This window comes from Betta splendens, chromosome 11 (genome assembly GCF_900634795.4).
Source record: "Betta splendens chromosome 11, fBetSpl5.4, whole genome shotgun sequence".
Lineage (NCBI taxonomy): Eukaryota > Metazoa > Chordata > Actinopteri > Anabantiformes > Osphronemidae > Betta > Betta splendens.
In genome coordinates this window covers 5,958,171-5,975,525 of record NC_040891.2, presented here as the reverse complement: position 1 = coordinate 5,975,525, position 17,355 = coordinate 5,958,171, and the positions used below count along the sequence as shown (strand labels likewise).

General features: G+C 46.3%; 3 protein-coding genes across 4 annotated transcripts in view; 2 read left to right on the top strand and 1 right to left on the bottom strand.

Moving 5' to 3' along the window:
• Positions 1-215: 215 nt before the first annotated feature.
• LOC114865285 (SH3 domain-binding protein 5-like) lies at positions 216-7,976 on the top strand. Of its 2 annotated transcripts, XM_029166275.3 has the most exons (9): positions 216-1,178; positions 1,377-1,439; positions 2,683-2,811; positions 4,858-5,022; positions 5,105-5,235; positions 5,459-5,501; positions 5,576-5,792; positions 6,005-6,370; positions 6,573-7,976. In XM_029166275.3, the coding sequence occupies exons 1-9, from the start codon at positions 1,092-1,094 to the stop codon at positions 6,698-6,700; spliced, it is 1,329 nt and encodes a 442-aa protein (XP_029022108.1). In that variant the 5' UTR covers positions 216-1,091; the 3' UTR covers positions 6,701-7,976. The 2 variants fall into 2 exon arrangements, with proteins under 2 accessions (XP_029022108.1, XP_040928685.1); XM_041072751.2 differs by lacking the exon at positions 6,005-6,370.
• An 832-nt stretch (positions 7,977-8,808) lies between these two features.
• On the top strand, positions 8,809-13,571 carry zgc:110239 (uncharacterized protein LOC550326 homolog). Its single transcript, XM_029166273.3, has 11 exons — positions 8,809-8,998; positions 9,366-9,425; positions 9,577-9,669; positions 10,023-10,195; positions 10,278-10,539; positions 10,624-10,819; positions 10,916-11,109; positions 11,193-11,284; positions 12,497-12,658; positions 12,813-13,002; positions 13,082-13,571. The coding sequence occupies exons 1-11, from the start codon at positions 8,953-8,955 to the stop codon at positions 13,267-13,269; spliced, it is 1,656 nt and encodes a 551-aa protein (XP_029022106.1). The 5' UTR covers positions 8,809-8,952; the 3' UTR covers positions 13,270-13,571.
• Positions 13,545-17,355, bottom strand: part of si:dkey-166k12.1 (solute carrier family 22 member 13) — a 4,813-nt gene continuing 1,002 nt past the window's right edge. Inside the window, exons 1-10 of the mRNA XM_029166274.3 lie at positions 17,045-17,355; positions 16,865-16,968; positions 16,473-16,627; positions 15,889-16,057; positions 15,695-15,809; positions 15,275-15,381; positions 14,982-15,193; positions 14,799-14,907; positions 14,504-14,716; positions 13,545-14,398 (exon numbers count right to left, since the gene is read on the bottom strand). The exon at positions 17,045-17,355 is cut by the window's right edge and continues 1,002 nt beyond it. Of these exons, the coding sequence (XP_029022107.1) occupies positions 14,329-14,398; positions 14,504-14,716; positions 14,799-14,907; positions 14,982-15,193; positions 15,275-15,381; positions 15,695-15,809; positions 15,889-16,057; positions 16,473-16,627; positions 16,865-16,968; positions 17,045-17,355 (1,565 nt within the window). The 3' untranslated portion in view covers positions 13,545-14,328. The remainder of the gene's footprint in view (positions 14,399-14,503; positions 14,717-14,798; positions 14,908-14,981; positions 15,194-15,274; positions 15,382-15,694; positions 15,810-15,888; positions 16,058-16,472; positions 16,628-16,864; positions 16,969-17,044) is intronic.

The following is a 17,355-nucleotide window of genomic DNA, read 5'->3' as shown; positions in this document are numbered from 1 at the left end:
GCATCCAACTTCCCTGTACACGGCGTTGCTCTAACGTTTTAACCTGATCGCATCGCAGGGGAGGGATATCATTACACCGCGCTACGGTAACGCGATACAGAGACGGTGGCCATTAGCTTATAATTGACCTTCAGGCCAGTTCTAGCGCGGTTTTCGTGTTTATATCAATCATTTAACGAGACGCCCCACGAACCGTTTCCACAAATAAGACGGACGCCTGTTGTATTGGTTCAAACTACAGAAATGTTTATCAAATCATTCCAAAAAATTATATACTATTATTTTGCTAGGACTTCAGCAAAAGAGTGAAATCTCAATTCCTAATCTCAATAATAAAGTTCATATGAAAGATATAATTCGGGTTCTCACATATATGACTAAAGCAACATTATTTCCTGACATCATGTGCAGTGCATTCTCATGGGTGTGCGTAATAATGTATATTATTGTCTGGATTTCATATGTGAATGCTAAATACTAAAAACGTGGGAAACTAACACTGGCTTTTTGTTTTTAGGAAACCTTTGTAACTAAAATGACATTAACTCCAGGCTTCTGTCCACAGATTAAATGAACCGCCCTGCTCCCTGAGTGCTCGCCACCAGGGGGCGACAGAAACCAACTGTGTCTGAGCGTACACTGCGTCAAGCTAGAAATTAATAGCACTATAACGAGCGGAACATTTTAACCTGTGTCTCATCAAAATAAAACTCCTTTCAACTCACTCACTCGCGACACTATGTGACGGCTTTTATTTTTAAAGCCCACACCGGAAGTAGTCCTTCTGGCTTTTAATCATTATTGCATGACTTTCTTTATCCCCAGTTATTCCGCCGTCGCTTCCTGAGGCTGTGGTGTTCCACAGTGGGTGGAGGACCTCCCTGCGGCCAGACGCGCTGCTCTGCAGACGCAGGACCGGACTGCTCCTTCACGTTGGCCGAAGCCTCTACAAACTCGGATCATGCGGTGCGCTCCGAGTAAAGGTTAGAGAGGTCGGACCTCTGCCGGACTCCCCTCCGGTCCAGTTGCGCCCTCTGCCCCAGTGGAGACCCTCCTTTTAATACAGCCAGAAACCTCCGTAAGTCTATCAGATGGATGCTTTACAAAATGGAAATAAGTACGGGGACGACTCGCAGAGCGCCAACGAGGAGGAGGAAGAAGTGGATCCAAGAATACAGGTGGGATTAGAAACGGTTCCAGATGTTTCAAAGTGACATTGGGGATGAAACACTGAACGCTATGACTTCTTTTATAACTATAAAGTACCCATATATCATTTAAAAGGGCTTATACGTAAACAGAAGTGATGCACTTCAGCCTCCAGATTAGTTTTAACCGCCGTGCTTTTCCATGTGTCCCACGTTGTCTGCGGTCAGGGGGAACTGGAGAAGTTAAACCAGTCCACGGATGACATTAACCGCTGGGAGAGCGAGCTAGAGGTGAGTGACAGCGCACACTGTTACTGTCTCTGGGGTAAACACTTCCAGCAGAAACATTCATCCACAGAAGCCAGAAAGTCTCGGTTCCTGCTGGAACCTTCTCTGTGTTTCCAGTGTGTGTGTGTGTGTGTGTGTGTGTGTGTTTTCCTGACAACGGGGGCCATTGCCTTAAATACAGAATGTCTTGCAACGATGGAAATTTCCTGATTGCAGGAGCCGCTTCTGAATGTGAGAATGTGGAAAAAGTCTCGCCCCGGCTAAATAACACCACAGTGTGCAGCACTGGGCAGCGATCGACGTTCCTAAACATGATCACTGAGCGGCACGTCTGGGGAAATCCAAATTCCTGCTGTCCCTAAAAGCTAACTGTACCGAGGGCAGCAGCGAGTTGTTGAATATAAACACTTCTCTGCTGCTGCAGGGTCGACTGTTCAGCGAATGTGAAAACATCCCGGAGGCAGGATTCTGTTTTGCTTTTCCTTAATGTGGGCCTCTTCTGTTTCTCATTAAACCCTCAGTCAGATCCCAACTCCACAGGCCGGAGCAGAGGGGATCATATTTCTAACCACGAAGCTCAGAGTTGGAGCCATTGTTACATATTCTTAAATTTGAGGCTTCAAGAAATAAACAGAGCGGGGTTTTTTTTTTCACAAGTCAGAAGCAGAATAATGTGGATGTGTCGTCTGGAACTGATTAGAGATGAGTCCTGCTCCGATGAGAAGTTCCCTGTGCTGCCAGCATACAGTAATGCTGAGGTCCAGGGTTTCGCATGTGGTTGACAAAGGTCATTCATCGTCCTCCGTTAACCTATAGCTAATAGCTGCGTCTCCACCAGGAACAGGAAGTGAGGAAGTGCAGTGAGGTCACAGGAAATGTGTTTCCTGCTGTGGTCTCGCTCCTTTTCCCCTCTAAAACCTCTCCTTTAATCCAGTCAGTCATGTTTATGAACAGGATACAGCTGCTGCTGCCTTTCAAGCCTCCATTCACAACCACTTTAAACACACATGCGTGTAAACAGCGCTCGTGTATATGTGACATCACCACCATTGTACAGTACTGATTGTTTGGCCCAGCTGTAAAACTAGAGTTACATAATAAAAAAAGAGCTAACTGCTGGTCTTGCTCCTTGACCTTGACTTTGGTGCAGTAGCAGGTAAATGTTTATCAGACAAAAACCACATGTTGGTGATTATGGTGTTGGATAAAAATGTAAAACGGCTGAGACGTTCGTTTGTGCGCGCAGGACTGTCGTCAGCGGTTTCGCACCGTGCTGGTGGAGGCGACGGTGAAGCTGGACGAGCATCTGAAGAGGATCGGACGACCCGTGGAGGAGTCCAAACCGTACTGGGAGGCACGCAGGATAGCGAGACAGGTACACACACACACACACACACACACACACACACACACACACACACAGGTCAGCGCAGACAGAACGAGGGCTCACTGAGGATTAGCTACAATGAGGCGTGCGTCTACTTTAAGGAAGCCGAGTCACGTGAAGTCTATTTTTAAGCTCAGTCACATCTCTGGATGCTAAGTTTGTGTCACACACACACACACACACTGATATGTGGTTTCATGCTCACTGTGTTGCATTTACAGTACACCCGTCACACCCGGGCTGTTTCCCCCGATGGGGCACGTCCTTCGCTGTCTCTCAGCTCCAGCCAGACATTTTGTGAGACACACACACACGCGTCTGTGCGTCATCCGTCAGAACGCTGGCATTAGTGTGTCAGAGCCGAGCTGTCAAACCAAAATAGATGCTCATCCGTGTTCGTGCCCCCCCGCTCATCTCAGACCCTCTGGTGGAGTCGGACTTGTGTTTACACCAGCATATTGTCTGGTCATGATTTATGGACGAGTGTTTAATATTTAATGCATGACCTAATTTAAAGGGGTTTTGTTGCTTGTCCCGCTGACCCAACTCACCCCCACCACCACATAAGCCGGCCTCATCCCCCAGCCTTGCCCCCCCCCCCCCCCCCCCCCCCCCCCCCTACATTCCAACAGATTAGGATGCTGGTGTACAGGAATCTGTACTATCTTGTGTCCTTTTCACCCAGCATGCACCTCTGCACCCTGCCTGTCTCCTGTATGGCCCCTCTCACCTCCCCCTCTCTTTCTCCACACAGGGTGACAGCGTCTGGCGCATGAATTAAAACGAACCCACACGCACACGTGCTGCTCTGAGTGTGCGAGGTTGTGGTGTATCATAATAAAACCACCGCATTGTCTTGTGATATCGATTCAATGAACTGCCAACAACGCCGGTCGTTCACGCGGCCTCGCATTATTTTGGGCCCTCGCGCTTTGTTTTCTAAGATGTGTTACTCATGAGAGAAAGGAGGAAAGTCGGTCAGAAACCAGCGATGGATATGTTGTTAGAGCCTTTTTCTCCAACGTGGCTTCTCCTCATCAAATATCCATCAGGCTCTTTCTGTGTCGCCTGCACGGAGCATGGGAAATGGGTCATGACGAGGGACAAAGAGATTCGTCTCCGTCAGGACAACACATGACGTGCAGACGGTGACACTAGTTTTCTACATTTAGAAGGAAACATTGCATTCTGGGAGCTCTTATCCTAAACATGCTGAAGTGGCAGAGAGTCGTGTTACAGGAGAACAAAGTCACGGAGGCCGGGGCCGTGAGAAAAATGTGCACCAGCTCAGAGACTGTCATTAGATACATAATCTAATGAATATATAGTTGGCGTAGAGCTAATATCTGCAGATGTTGGCAGTTCGTGAAGAGAGCTGTAGTTGCTCACAGTTTTTTTTTTTTGCTACGCTAAAATGAGGGTCTTGTTTTACAGCTGCACAATAATCCATTCAAATTGCTCAGGGTTAGAAAAACAGGCAACGACAACGTTCTATAGTTCAGCAGCACAAACGGTGAAACGTCGGACACAAGATTTACTGCCGTGATTTCAGGAAGCTGTGGAGGGAATATGGTCTGAGTTGGAAACACTGGTGTCTCCGACGCACGTCTAATTATTTTCTAGGATTCTTGGAGTTTCTCAGTATAATCATTTATCTCATTTAACATTTAACCAACAAGGTAATAAATCTTTTTTTTCTTTCTGGTGTTTGTAATATCGCACCATACAGATAATATGCCCACTTTTCTGCCTGATGTTGGTGTTCAGCCAGTAAAATGACCTTTAAACAGCCTATCAGAAAGAGTGATTGAGTTCACTTCTGTCCAGCATGATGGGAATAATCCTCCCATTCACTGTGACTGTGGGCAGAAAGAAACCTCTGACAATGTGTCAGATTTTCATATTGACAAAGCTTCTGTTTTTCCATTGGATCAAGGCCCAGTTGTCTTTCTGTGCATGTGCACTGTATGTGGCCACGTAAGTTATGAATGACGATGATCGATGGTTATAACTAGTGCCGTCTCTGAACTGAAGGCCCAGGTCGAGGCCCAAAAGGCCACGCAGGAGTTCCAGCGGGCAGTGGAGATCCTGCGGGCGGCCAAGGAGACCATCGCTCTGGCCGAGGAGCGGCTGCTGGAGGAGGACAGTCGCCAGTTCGACTCCGCCTGGCAGGAAATGCTCAACCACGCCACACACAGGGTACCAGCGCCTACACATGCACTGTACAGTGGCGAGAGGGATGATCACGGTGAAACGGCACTAACTGTCCGGACGGTCTCAGGTGGTGGAGGCGGAGCAGGCCAGAACGCGGAGCGAAGCCGAGCACAAGAAAACCGCAGCCAACTACCACTTGTGCATCAGCCGCATGAAGCAGCTGGAGAAGAAGCTCAAGCGCTCCATCAACAAGTCCAGGTCTGTGCCGCTGCTCCCCGGGCCTCATTTCGTCTCCGCGTGCTTGTGTGCGAGAAGGGGAGGTTTGGTGTGCGTCATGTGATGGAGTCCAGATGTTCGGTGTTTTGGCTGAGTGACGTTGGGGCGTGCTCCTTCTGTAAGAGCTGAGGAATGTGAGCCCTCACTGAGGAGTTACTCATACTGTGGTTTCTCCATCTTTCTCCTCCTTTTCCTCTCCCCGTAGGCCCTATTTTGAATTCAAAGCCAAGTATTACCAACAGCTTGAGGTACGTGCGTTAACTTTTTTTTAATTTTAACTAATAGGTTCAGGAAGATGAGTGGGCTTCTTTCCTCCCTATAGCAAATGAAGAGCCACGTGGACGAGTGCCAGACCAAAGTGACGACGGCCAAAGCGGAGTACCGCTCGGCGCTACGCAACCTCGAGAGCATCTCCGAGGAGATCCATGCCCAGCGGCGCTCGCTCGCCATGGGAACCAGGGAGCAGGGTGTGGGCGCGGAGGGCGACACCAGCCACGACGACATCGCCAACTTCAAGATGGAGTCGGACGGCCTGTCCAGTGAGTGCGGCCCCTCGCGTCACCCATCCACGCTCTGAGTTATGCTTTGTTCGTTTGTCGCATCGGTGTGTGTGTGTGTGTGTGTGTGTGTGTGTGTGTGTGTGTGTGTGTGTGTGTGTGTGTGTGTGTGTGTGTGTGTGTGTGTGTGTGTGTGTGTGTGTGTGTGTGTCTGCATGTTTAAAAGACAAACCTACGTGCGTATTGTGTTTCAGTGGTGTCAGTGTCAATGGAGGAAGAGAGCGGTCACAGTAGCAGCTCAGAGGAGGAGGAGACCGACATTCACTCCACATCCTCGTCCCGAGCGACCCCCTCCACACCTTCCTCTTCCTCCTCACTTCCTTCCTCCTCTGCCTCCACCCCCCTCGACCTGTCCCGCCTCGTCGCTCCCGACTCCCACCTCTGCTCCACTCTCCCGCTCCCGGTCCTCTCCTCCTCCTGTCCCGGCGGCTTGGAGTTAGTGAGCACCTGTAGCTCTCATGACCCAGACTCAGTGTGCTGCTCTGGGCAAGCCTCGCCTCTGCTGGGTCCTCGCAGCCAATGCAGTGGAGCCTCCTCTCCAGACTGCGACCAGGAGAGAGGTGTGTGTTCATCACCTCAGGAGTTGACTTGTTATGTGATTCATCATCCCATGTGTTGAAAAGGTGTATTCTTGTTGTCGAGCCAAAAAGAGATTTAAAAGTAAACCTTATTGGTTATAGAAGGACTTCCATGTTATCTAACAGGAGTATCACAGAGAACATTCATTAACCGTCCGATGCTTTTTGTTTCTGTGTGTTCCAGGTGACAGGGCAGAGGGAGCAGAAGCCACGCTAGAAGCCAGTGTAAACAAACTCACCTTAACAGTGGCACAAGAACAAGAAGAAGGGAATGAACAGGAGGGTCATTACAGTAACCCTGAAATCTCCTGAGCCCTAACCCTCAACACTACCGTTCTGCTACTAAACAGTGTCTAATGACACTAACTGTGCCCAGCTTGAGGTCTCACAAACTGACTTAGAAGTAAAAAAGACAGAATAAGCTGCACACTACATTCTTTAACCGCCCATGCATTATGTCACGATAGGTGAAATTATAAAAAACACCAATTGACCATCCGATATCTTATAAATGATGTCAAATACTTTGTGAAACCATGTTTGTGGACCGGTAACTAACCAGAGCACAAGTAGGGTGGACCGTGTTGACTACCAGTAGTATTATCAATCCCAGTGTTATTCAAAAGATTAAATTTCCCATGAACCTTAACTTACCATGTCACAAATGTTATCGCACTAGATCTGTTTCTGTGCCATAAAGAAATTTCTTCCCATGATGTACAGCAATATGGTAAATTTCCTGTCCTGGAACACAATAGTCTCTCTATAGCTTTTAAGTGATGTGTTTAGTCTTATAGATGTTGAAATGCTTCAGTTGGCTCCACTTTTGTGTTATTGTGCACAATGAGCATATTTTATGGCTCTGAATATTAATAAGAATAAAAATGGGATCAAACAGGATGTTTGATAATAAGATAAGATAAGATAAGATAAGATAAGATAAGATAAGATAAGATAAGATAAGATAAACTTTATTCATCCCACAATGGGGAAATTCTTTTGTCTACTGCAGCAAGGAGACATTAAACAGTATAGCAGTATGGAAGAACAGTAAAAAGAATGGATGGCAACTGTATCAACTATACAAGAAAAAATATCCATTAAATGTTTTAGGGAAAAAAAACCCCACTGAGTATAAAAACAACGATAGAACAACGTCTGATGGCTGTGGGGAGGAATGACCTGCAGTTGACATTAAATGGGATCTTGTTACATCTTTTGAATTTATCCAAAAACATTTTGATAAAATTAAACAAGAAGTTTGTCACTTCCCTAGTTCTCATAAAAGAAACTGGAGCAAGCAATAAACCATAAAAAGAGACGTAGAATAACACTTCACAATAGTCTTCCATTGATTTGTGAATGAGTGAGCAAGTGAATGTATTGCAAAATGAAATTTTGTATGTATTGTATGAATGATATTTTTAAGTGTACATCTGTTGTGTATTTGATAAATGTTCAGCAATGTCCTGTAGTCCAGATACTCTATATTTATACTCCTGTATTCTTGTATATGAACATTTTGTGTACTGTTGCAATTATTTAACACAAAACAAGCAATAAACATTTCCTTCATGTACAACCCTCATTCTAAAATGTTGTGATGCTGTTTGAAGCTATAGAAAAATGCAACGCAATGATCTGCAAACATAAATAAATCAGAGTTGATAAGGTATAATATTAATCATCTCATGACTTCACTTATTGCCATGATTCATACCTGCACAGCTGCAGTACTTGCTCTGCAACTCTGCCCGTCCCCTCATTCTTCTACTTGTCTTGACACATTTCTAAAATATGCATGTATTATTTCGCAACACGTTGCCGGTGATGAAGCAAAATGTTCAGATAGTGACATCTAGTGGTTTTGGTGTTGTATATTTTTTTAATATGTTTTTTCAATTCAGCATTGTTGAGTTTAGTTAATCTAATCAGAATATGACTCATCTTATTATACATTTGTTACTATAATTAATCGCAACATAACACTTTATTTAACTTTTCAGGAGGATTTGGGCCTGTAGGCAAAACTACTTAATTATCATATTTTTATCAATAATGTAATATTATTCATTTAATTCATAATTTGTTGCTGTAATTTGTTGTGAACCTAGTAGAGTAATCATGCAGAGTTGGGTCGGATAATGACATTATTTAATTTGCTGAGTTACAGGTCAATTGATATTATATAGAGCGATGTTGTCAACATTTTACTTAGTGTCGACGGGTTATCCGAAAAAACTTAACTAATCTGTGAACAGTCCAAACTAATTTATTTGAATTTAATCATCCTTAAAACCGTAAACAGTCCATTATATGCTAAATAACTTGACCCACGTCGCTTCCGTGTCATATGACACAAATCACATGATATGGATTCCAATAAAAGCGCTTCCTCGCTCCTGATTGGAGAACGCTGTCCACGCAGCTTCGTGATTGGTCGAAACATTATTATAGTCAGCTCTGTTTTGTGCTAGCTGGGCTGTGTGGGATCATGTGTAGTGATAGTTCTGAGTAGTGAAACAGCTTTTTCTTTTCTGTTTTTTGAGCTTACAGGAGAAATAATGCCACGTTGGTATCTCGCAGTTGTTCTGTTGTGGGCTGCCACTGGTAAGAGACAACGCTTCCAGCTAGTCACCTGCTACGAAGCCTGATGCTAACACCTAGTTCCGTGTTTCTGTTTCTGTATAGCTGCAATGAGCACGACATCAATAATACTTTCTAATAAACAATGAAACGCGATGAAACATGAGTCGGTTCCTAGGTTTGATAAGTTCTCACGGAAGCGGTTCTGTGAAACGCGAACTGAGATTTGTCTTCTTCCTTGGCTTGTTTATTCCAGGTGGTTACATGTAAAGTAATCTAAGCTGTGGTTCGGTTGACCTTCATTGTGATACCGATGAGCAAATCTAAACTCTAGATCTATAAAATTGACGTTTTTAAGTGTAACTTAAATTAATGAATCTTTGCTTCTTAGCTGCAGAGGGAAGATCTGTCCCTAACCGTCCAACCTTTGGCAAAAGCTACCATGTCAAAGGTACGCAGTTTGACATCACATTACTTGAAACCTTCCTTATACATCAAAATATAATGGTGATGTTATACAACACGTATCCTTTCCATTATAATTTTTTATTCTTTTTATGTTTGTGTGTTTTCTGACTGAGACTGTTTGACATCTATTGCAGGAGTGATCTCTCTCCCTTATGCTGAGATTCAGGAGCCGTTTGAAGCCTGGTTTGATCTAACAAAGAATTCCAGCCGAATAGATTACTACCATGGTAAGAAACCTCAGCTGCCGATTTTTTTTTTTTTTTTGTCTGTGGTCCGGTTAGAGATTTGAAACTGAGAGCCTGTTGTGTCAGACCGAAGTGACCAGACTGGAACATAATAATGCAGACCAAAAACAGAGAAGTGAAAAAGGATGAATTAGCACTTTTGGTGAACCCAGTCTGTTGACTCATCTTACATTCTCATGTGACCCTGGCAATGAGTGATGGGGAAACGATGAAATAAAAACTTGCTGTACCTGTAAGTTCAAAGTCTTGTCCTCTAGGGGTAAAGTTCACAACAAGTTACAGTCTCTCAACCTCGGCCTGGGAGGTTATTAATGTGTCACTTGAATCGCAAACAGGTCAGGTGTCGACGTACCAGCTGGGGGCAGTGAGTGATTGGGGCGTGTCCTTCAAAATCAGCCCTGAGACTACAGAGGTGGAGCAGAATGTGATGAAGTGCTTCCAGATCAATGGAACAAAGAATGAAACGGTCACGCCACAGGCAGTGCTGCCAGATGTGCAGGGCTTTAAGGTGTGTGTGTGTGTGTGTAAGAAAGCATTTTAGTATGAACATTTAAAAAAGGAATAAGTAATAAATTTCATTTTGCCATTAGTTCTTAAGGATGGAGTACTATTCTGGTTACCTGAGTGAGGTTTGGCAGAACGTCACCATAGTGGGTAATAAGAAGAACACGTACACATTGTGGGTGAGTCGATCAGAGAGCAGTGCAGATGGCACCGACACGCCTCCCACACCCCTCCATTATGAAATGATGGGATACAACACACTGCTGGGCTCCCATTATGACAAATACTTGGTGGACTACAAGGATTTCAGCACTAAGGTCGACCCCAAAGTCTTCTTTCTGCCTGAAGGTCGGTGCCCTGCTGAAAGCAAAGATGTTGATGTGATACCAAGAAGTGATTTAATAAGGCAAATTTTCTCCTCTCCAACTGTAGGGATGACCTGTGGAGGATTTCCTGGTCCCGGAGTGGAGCACCACATGTTGGCCAACCCGATGAAAGAGCTCATCCACACGTCCGCTTCAGGCCACTCGCAGCGCGTCTTTAACCACTTTAAGGAGAAGTTCCAGCGCGAATACAGCGATGAGCGAGAACACGAGAAGAGAGAACACGCTTTTATTCATAATCTCCGGTGAGAAGAGCAACAAGCTGTTAATTATCAGTAACCCAGATTCATTACATTCAGCACAGTTATGTAATGACCTGAAGTGTTTTCTTCTCACTATAGGTACATTCACTCCAAGAATCGAGCTGGCTTGTCTTTCTCTCTCTCTCTGAACTCTCTGTCAGATATTACCATGTCAGAACTCGCTGTTATGAGAGGAAGGAAGCAAAGGAAGACCCCAAACAATGGGCTTCCCTTCCCACAAAAGATGTACAAAGGAGTACAAGTACCAGATTCACTGGACTGGAGGCTTTACGGTACACATGGACATGTACATACATAAGGAAGATGTATCTCTGTCTACTGTATGTGCAGATATAACCTGTGCTCTGCTCTTTAGGTGCTGTGACTCCAGTGAAGGACCAAGCCATCTGTGGGTCCTGCTGGAGCTTTGCCACCACTGGATCAGTGGAGGGCGCTCTCTTTCTAAAGGTGAGAGAAGGTTAAAGGCAGCGCCCCCCAAAGCGACTGGCTCCTGGTACTAAGTTTAATATTTGAAGGAAACTAGGCAAAATGCTCAAATGTTTTAACAGATTAGTGATAAATGTGACTGTAATTTGGTTCTTATGTCATTAAAATGCACAGGCAGTGTTTTTTAAAAGGGGATTATGGTTTCATAAAATTTAAAACTGAGCATATTCAGTCTGCATAGCGAATTCATTTCTGCAGATATGCATCTAATGCTCTTCAGATAAGGTGTAGCTGTGTTGCTTTTAGTCAGCTTAAGAAACAAGTCTTTGTGACGATCTAGAATCCTCCCCTTCAGCAAAGCCACACGTTGATTCAGAACTTCATGTGACAGACTAGGCTGTGTGTGTGTGAATAAGTGGAAGTGAGTGACTGTCAGTATTGGCCTGCATCCATCAAACAGAGGGCAAAGCTCAAAGGAATTCCTTTTCTGTTACCCTGCAACTCTGTCCAAACACTGAGCTGCTTTATATGGGGGTTAACACTGGGGGGTTTAACGGCGCCTCTGTTGAGGTGGCCACGTTTCTGGACTCACACTCTGAGGGTCAGGGGGGAGAGGAAATAGTTCACCCTCTGCAGGGAAAATAGAAATGCAGTTGTAAAACGCTGTGCTCTTAAAACAACAACTGGCCCATTTAAAGAGTAAAAAACCATCAGACAGATTCTTCATTTTTGCATTTTAATAATCAGTGGCTTAACTGGATGAAAAAGATTATTGCTGCCATGCTCTAATGATATTTGACTGAGCTGTATAATGTTGAAAGAACATTGAAATCTCAAAGTATTGTACCTCAGCGGTTGAGCTAATTTCACTATGAGCCCTACGCTGCGGGAGTGCTCCACTAATTGCTGTTCCCTTGGATGAAGCCAGGAGAATGTATCACTGTGAAAACTCAGCAGTTCGTCTTTGTTCTAATGCCAGGACACAGTTCAGCAGCAGGAAGTGTCCTGCTCCCCGTCCCCACGGGCAGGTTCGTAAACAGAGCCACTCCTCAGGGGCCAATTTTCATTGTACCCCTGTGGGCTCTCGCAGCGTCTGCCTGGCAACCATTAGACAACATCTGGTTTAAGCGTTGCTAATAACTACACAAGCAGATCTTTAGAATTCATTTTTATTTCTTTGTAATGACATTGATAGTGAGCAGACTGTTGACAGCTCTTGATCTTGTCTTTCAGACAGGCTCCCTGCAGGTTCTCTCTCAGCAGATGCTAGTGGACTGTTCCTGGGGTTTTGGCAATAACGGCTGTGATGGAGGGGAGGAGTGGAGAGCGTACGAGTGGATCATCAAGCATGGAGGCATCGCCACAACCGAAACCTATGGCCCCTATATGGGAATGGTGAGCTGCAGCATAGCCAATGCTAGGCTAATAGACATGCTAATAGAAGTTGCGAATTCCAACTGCCTACACAATTAGTTGATCACCTTTAGGCATTTTCTAGGGTTTCTATGATAACTGCCCTGTTAGATCTATGTTTTTATCTTCTGAGCAGAATGGATTTTGCCATGTGAACTCTTCTGAGCTCACTGCACGCATCAAGAGCTACACCAACGTCACATCCGGAGACGCAGACGCTCTTAAGATGGCTCTCTATAAAAACGGCCCGGTGGCCGTCAGCATAGACGCTTCACATCGGTCCTTTGTTTTCTACAGTCATGGCGTCTACTATGAACCCGCCTGTGGTGAGTTTGCCTCCCACTGATGCACCTCCTTGTTGGAGCACTCAGTCTGTGCCTGAAACCTGCTTCGTGTGTTCTCCAGGTAACACCCCGGATGATCTGGACCACGCTGTGCTCGCAGTAGGCTACGGTACCCTGAACAACGAACCGTACTGGTTGATAAAGAATTCATGGTCCACCTACTGGGGCAACGATGGCTACATCCTCATGTCTATGAAGAATAACAACTGTGGCGTCACAACTGATCCCACATATGTCACACTAGCTTAGATGGCTATGGTTGTTAAAATCCTGTCAAAGCCACTGTCAATGACACTCAATGCTGGATGAGTTGTCACATTAGGCAAAACATGCTTATAATTTCATTACATTCTTGCTGCTGAGTGAGTTATAATGCTGCACCACTAGAACAAAGGCAAAATCTGCTTTATTAGAGGTGTTTTCTCAGATTTATTGCTGATGGCACAAATGCACAGTGCCTTCATTTTAAAGTATATTTTTTTTGTTGCGTTTGAAAATATGTGTTGAAACACAATGGTCTGAAATCAATGTAATAAAAAATCTGAACTTTTTTTATTTGCTGGGCTCAGAAATTAGTCTGATGCTGCTCTGTACAAACATTACAGTATGCAAACAATTACATTTCATTTGAATTGACATGCGCTTGTAATGCAACGCACAAGCCTTTAAATGTGTAAACATAAGAGATTTGCTTAATATAGTAATTATTTTTACATTTAATCACCAAATAATTCAGATGTCAGGCACCATCACACTGGTTATAATCTCACATACAGTACCATACCAAGAATCTATATAAAGTCAAGTGCATGCATTACTATTCCCACTAGTTTTATAAAAAATGAGGCAGATGCTTGCTCAGTACAGTATAAAGATACATATAAAGATACAAACATCCCAAAAAATGCACTGCACAAAATCCCTAAAAATAGTGGCTCAACTGCATTGGAGAGGAAGTGGAAGAGGAATTGAACCAGTTCATCCTGGTCCTCAAATTACAGATTACATCGTAATCGTATTGTATTTTTATACAACTGTCTATGTAATGAAAATCTCACCATTAAAAGTATGGAACCAAGTTGGAATAATCATGTAAACCTGACTTATTAATGACTCATTCAGGCCTTTACCTACTTTTGCTGGTTGATTTGCCTTTGAGGCAGAGCTCAATGCCCGGTTTGTGCCCACACCTGCACCTTAGTTTGGTGGATAGGAAGTGTTTGCATAGAGCTGCTAATCTGATACTGGTCTGTTTCTGCACAGAGAACATAGGAATGCTGCCTGTGTGTCGTGTGAACCCACACACAGCTATGTTTGGCTCGCTGGATGTCGTAACTCCTGCTCCTCACAGCTTTTCAATGACTTGTCGGGTGGCAGCCTGTGGGACACACAACACAAACAGCGCAGAGTGAACTGGGCTCACGGCGGGTAACGCATGAAGAGCCCCAGGATCCAGTCGCTGTCCGGTCACCACATACTGTACCTCAGGTCCCAGTTCTCTGCGTCCTCCACTGTGTCGGGAAGAGGCCTGTTGGCAGTTTCAGGCAGCGCTAGGGCGAGGACGGCTCCCAGCAGGGGGGACGCCCCGAAGATGAGCAGGGGAGTAGCCGGGCTGTGGTTGTGCAGCATGTTAATAATCGGTGCTAAGACACCGCCCATCCGTGCAAACATACTGGACATACCTATGCCTGTTTGTCTATGGATAAGCAGATAAAAAACATTATTACTCCTCATTATTACATGTTATGTAATGGACGTGAAGCAAAATGATGTCTCACCGTAGCACAGTGGGGAATATCTCAGCAGTGTACACGTAAATCACTGCAAAGGAGGCAGTGATACCAAACTTCCCCACCATTGCAAGACCGGTCAGGACGTTCCGCTGATCTGCGCACGAAAAGGGAAGTGAGGAACTGACAACATGACTGAACGTGACCACAAACGCGCGGTGTCCCTCCGACCTGCGGGAACGGCCAGCATGAGGAGGCAGGCGAGGCCTCCGACCGCCAGGAACGCGGCCTGCGAGAGCCTGCGGCTGCAGGGGAGGACGAGCAGCACCAGGGAGCGGGCCGGGATCTCGACCAGCCCGAAGACGAACTGGCTGAGGTAGAGGTTGGTCCCCAGCCTGGACACGCCCAGCGAGAGGCCATAGTACACCAGCACGTTCACGAACCTGGGGGATCAGCGCAGGCGGCGGACGGAGTCAGTTCGGTGCGGTGAGAAGCGCGTACCTGAACACACAAAGACCCCGTACCACAGGTAGAACAGGATGACCGCCCTCTTCCTCATCTGGGGCGTGCGCACGAGGTCCAGCGCTGAATGGTTTCGCTTCCCTCCGTGCGAAAACTCACACTTGTCGACCTGATGCGCACATAAACACACACCGGTGCAAACCAGAGGCACGACGATGAGCGACCCATCACCACTAAATCCACTACAAACCAAACACAGCGGCCGCACTGTTGCCAATGTTGATCCTCATATATGCTAAAAATAGAAAACATAACTGTGACACTGTTACTTAATTCCCCATCTTTGAGTCTTAGCTTTTGAATCATATCATGTGATTTCAGAGCCTCTTTTGCACTATAACTTCAGTCAAGAACTTCATTCCTCTTCCAGATTAGTCATAAAATAAAAATCTGCGACAGATGACACAGGAGACGATTAACACCTGCACAGCTGGAGGTAGGACCCGCCCATTAACCAGCGCTGCCTTGCGTAGCAGTGCAATGGCTTCTTCTTTTCTGTCTTTGGTCAGCAACCACCTGGCAGACTGAGGGACCACCCTGAGAGGAGAGAGAGACACAGATGAGGATCACAAAGAGGGCGATGTATTCACGTTATGACGGCGGCTGAGTGACCCACCATATGTAGAAGATCAGCAGGAACCCTGGGGCTGATATGGCCAGCTGCAGCTTCCTCCAGTCCCGTATCAGGTACGCTACCCCCGCTAGCAGCATGTAGCCCAGGCCGAAGGCATAGTCAGTTATGATGCCGGCAAGCATGCGTCTGTCGGTGCACGTCCACTCAGTGCCTACGAAGGAGGAATGAAAAGGTCACGGGGATCATCTGAGGAGGTTGGCAAGAGGTCAGACAAAACATGACACTGTAAGTCAAACATGTGCACATCTCACAAGTTGTGTTGATGGTTATCAGATAATCCTCGAGACCAATACGTTCTGTGACACATCTTATCTGGGGACAGCGTGTCTCTACCAAATTACTGAGCTAATTATCCGTTTATAGAGCAGCCACTGGACCACGGCCCGACGTTTGCACCCAAGTAGCCGCTATCTGAAGTCTAATCTGATTTGGCATCCCAGGAACGAGCCATTAAACGCTTCAGTCCTCGCTTTGCAGGAAAAAGGCGAGATTTGCCGCACTTTCACCAAACTAAATCATTATAATCAGATGACGCCGTTTCACGACTCGTGGGACGCCGTTATTACCGAGCACAAAGGCGTTTATGATGACTCCAGATATTGTGGCGCCGACCATAAAGCGGAGCGTCGCGTAGACGGGGAAGTTGGGTGCGAAGGCCACGGCGACGCCAAACACCGTCTGCAGGGCGATGGACAGCAGGAGGACGAAGCGGCGGCCGTACCTTGCACACAGAGCGGGACAGGGTCAAACGCTTTAAAATGACAACATGCTTGTGACTCGAGAGCTTTTGTCAGTGCCCCATGCAGGAATGTTCACAACAACCACGACCAGTCCGCGCCGAGTGCAACTTAAGCTCCTCGACGCCAGCGACATACAGTACACAAGGCTCCCGTACAGGACGCGGAGGACCCCTGCTGTGCCCGGCCCTGCAGCTGCGCTTTGACGCTGCACGCGGTACCTGTCAGCCATGGCTCCAAACACCACGGAGCCCACCAGCAGGCCAGACATGTAGATGGATGAGCCCACACTGTTGAGTCCGGCTCTGTCGCACACCAGGTCCCACTGTGAGCAGTAAATGGCGTGAGGAGGTGGCAAAGGAGCGTTCAAGCACAGACATTCCTTTCTGCTGCTACTCTACCTCTGTGACCGTGGTGCTCTCGAACGTCTCCCGGCTGTAAACCCATCCGTTGCCGCACGGGACGCGCTCGGTCCGGTTGCCCAGGAGCGGGACCTCGGAGGAGAAGCAGGAGGACTCCGCTATGCTGAAGTTCTGTCCGGAGTTAAAGGACCGGTTCTCGGCTCCCGCGCTCGCGGCGTCTCGGCAGTGGTGCGGCGGCGTGGCTCCGGTGAAGATGCTCACCATCATGTGAAAGGCGAGCAGGACCTGTGGTAAACAAATCCACGTGTACAGCAGTTTCTGGTATTTGCCGAAGCCCCCGATGGCGGCGA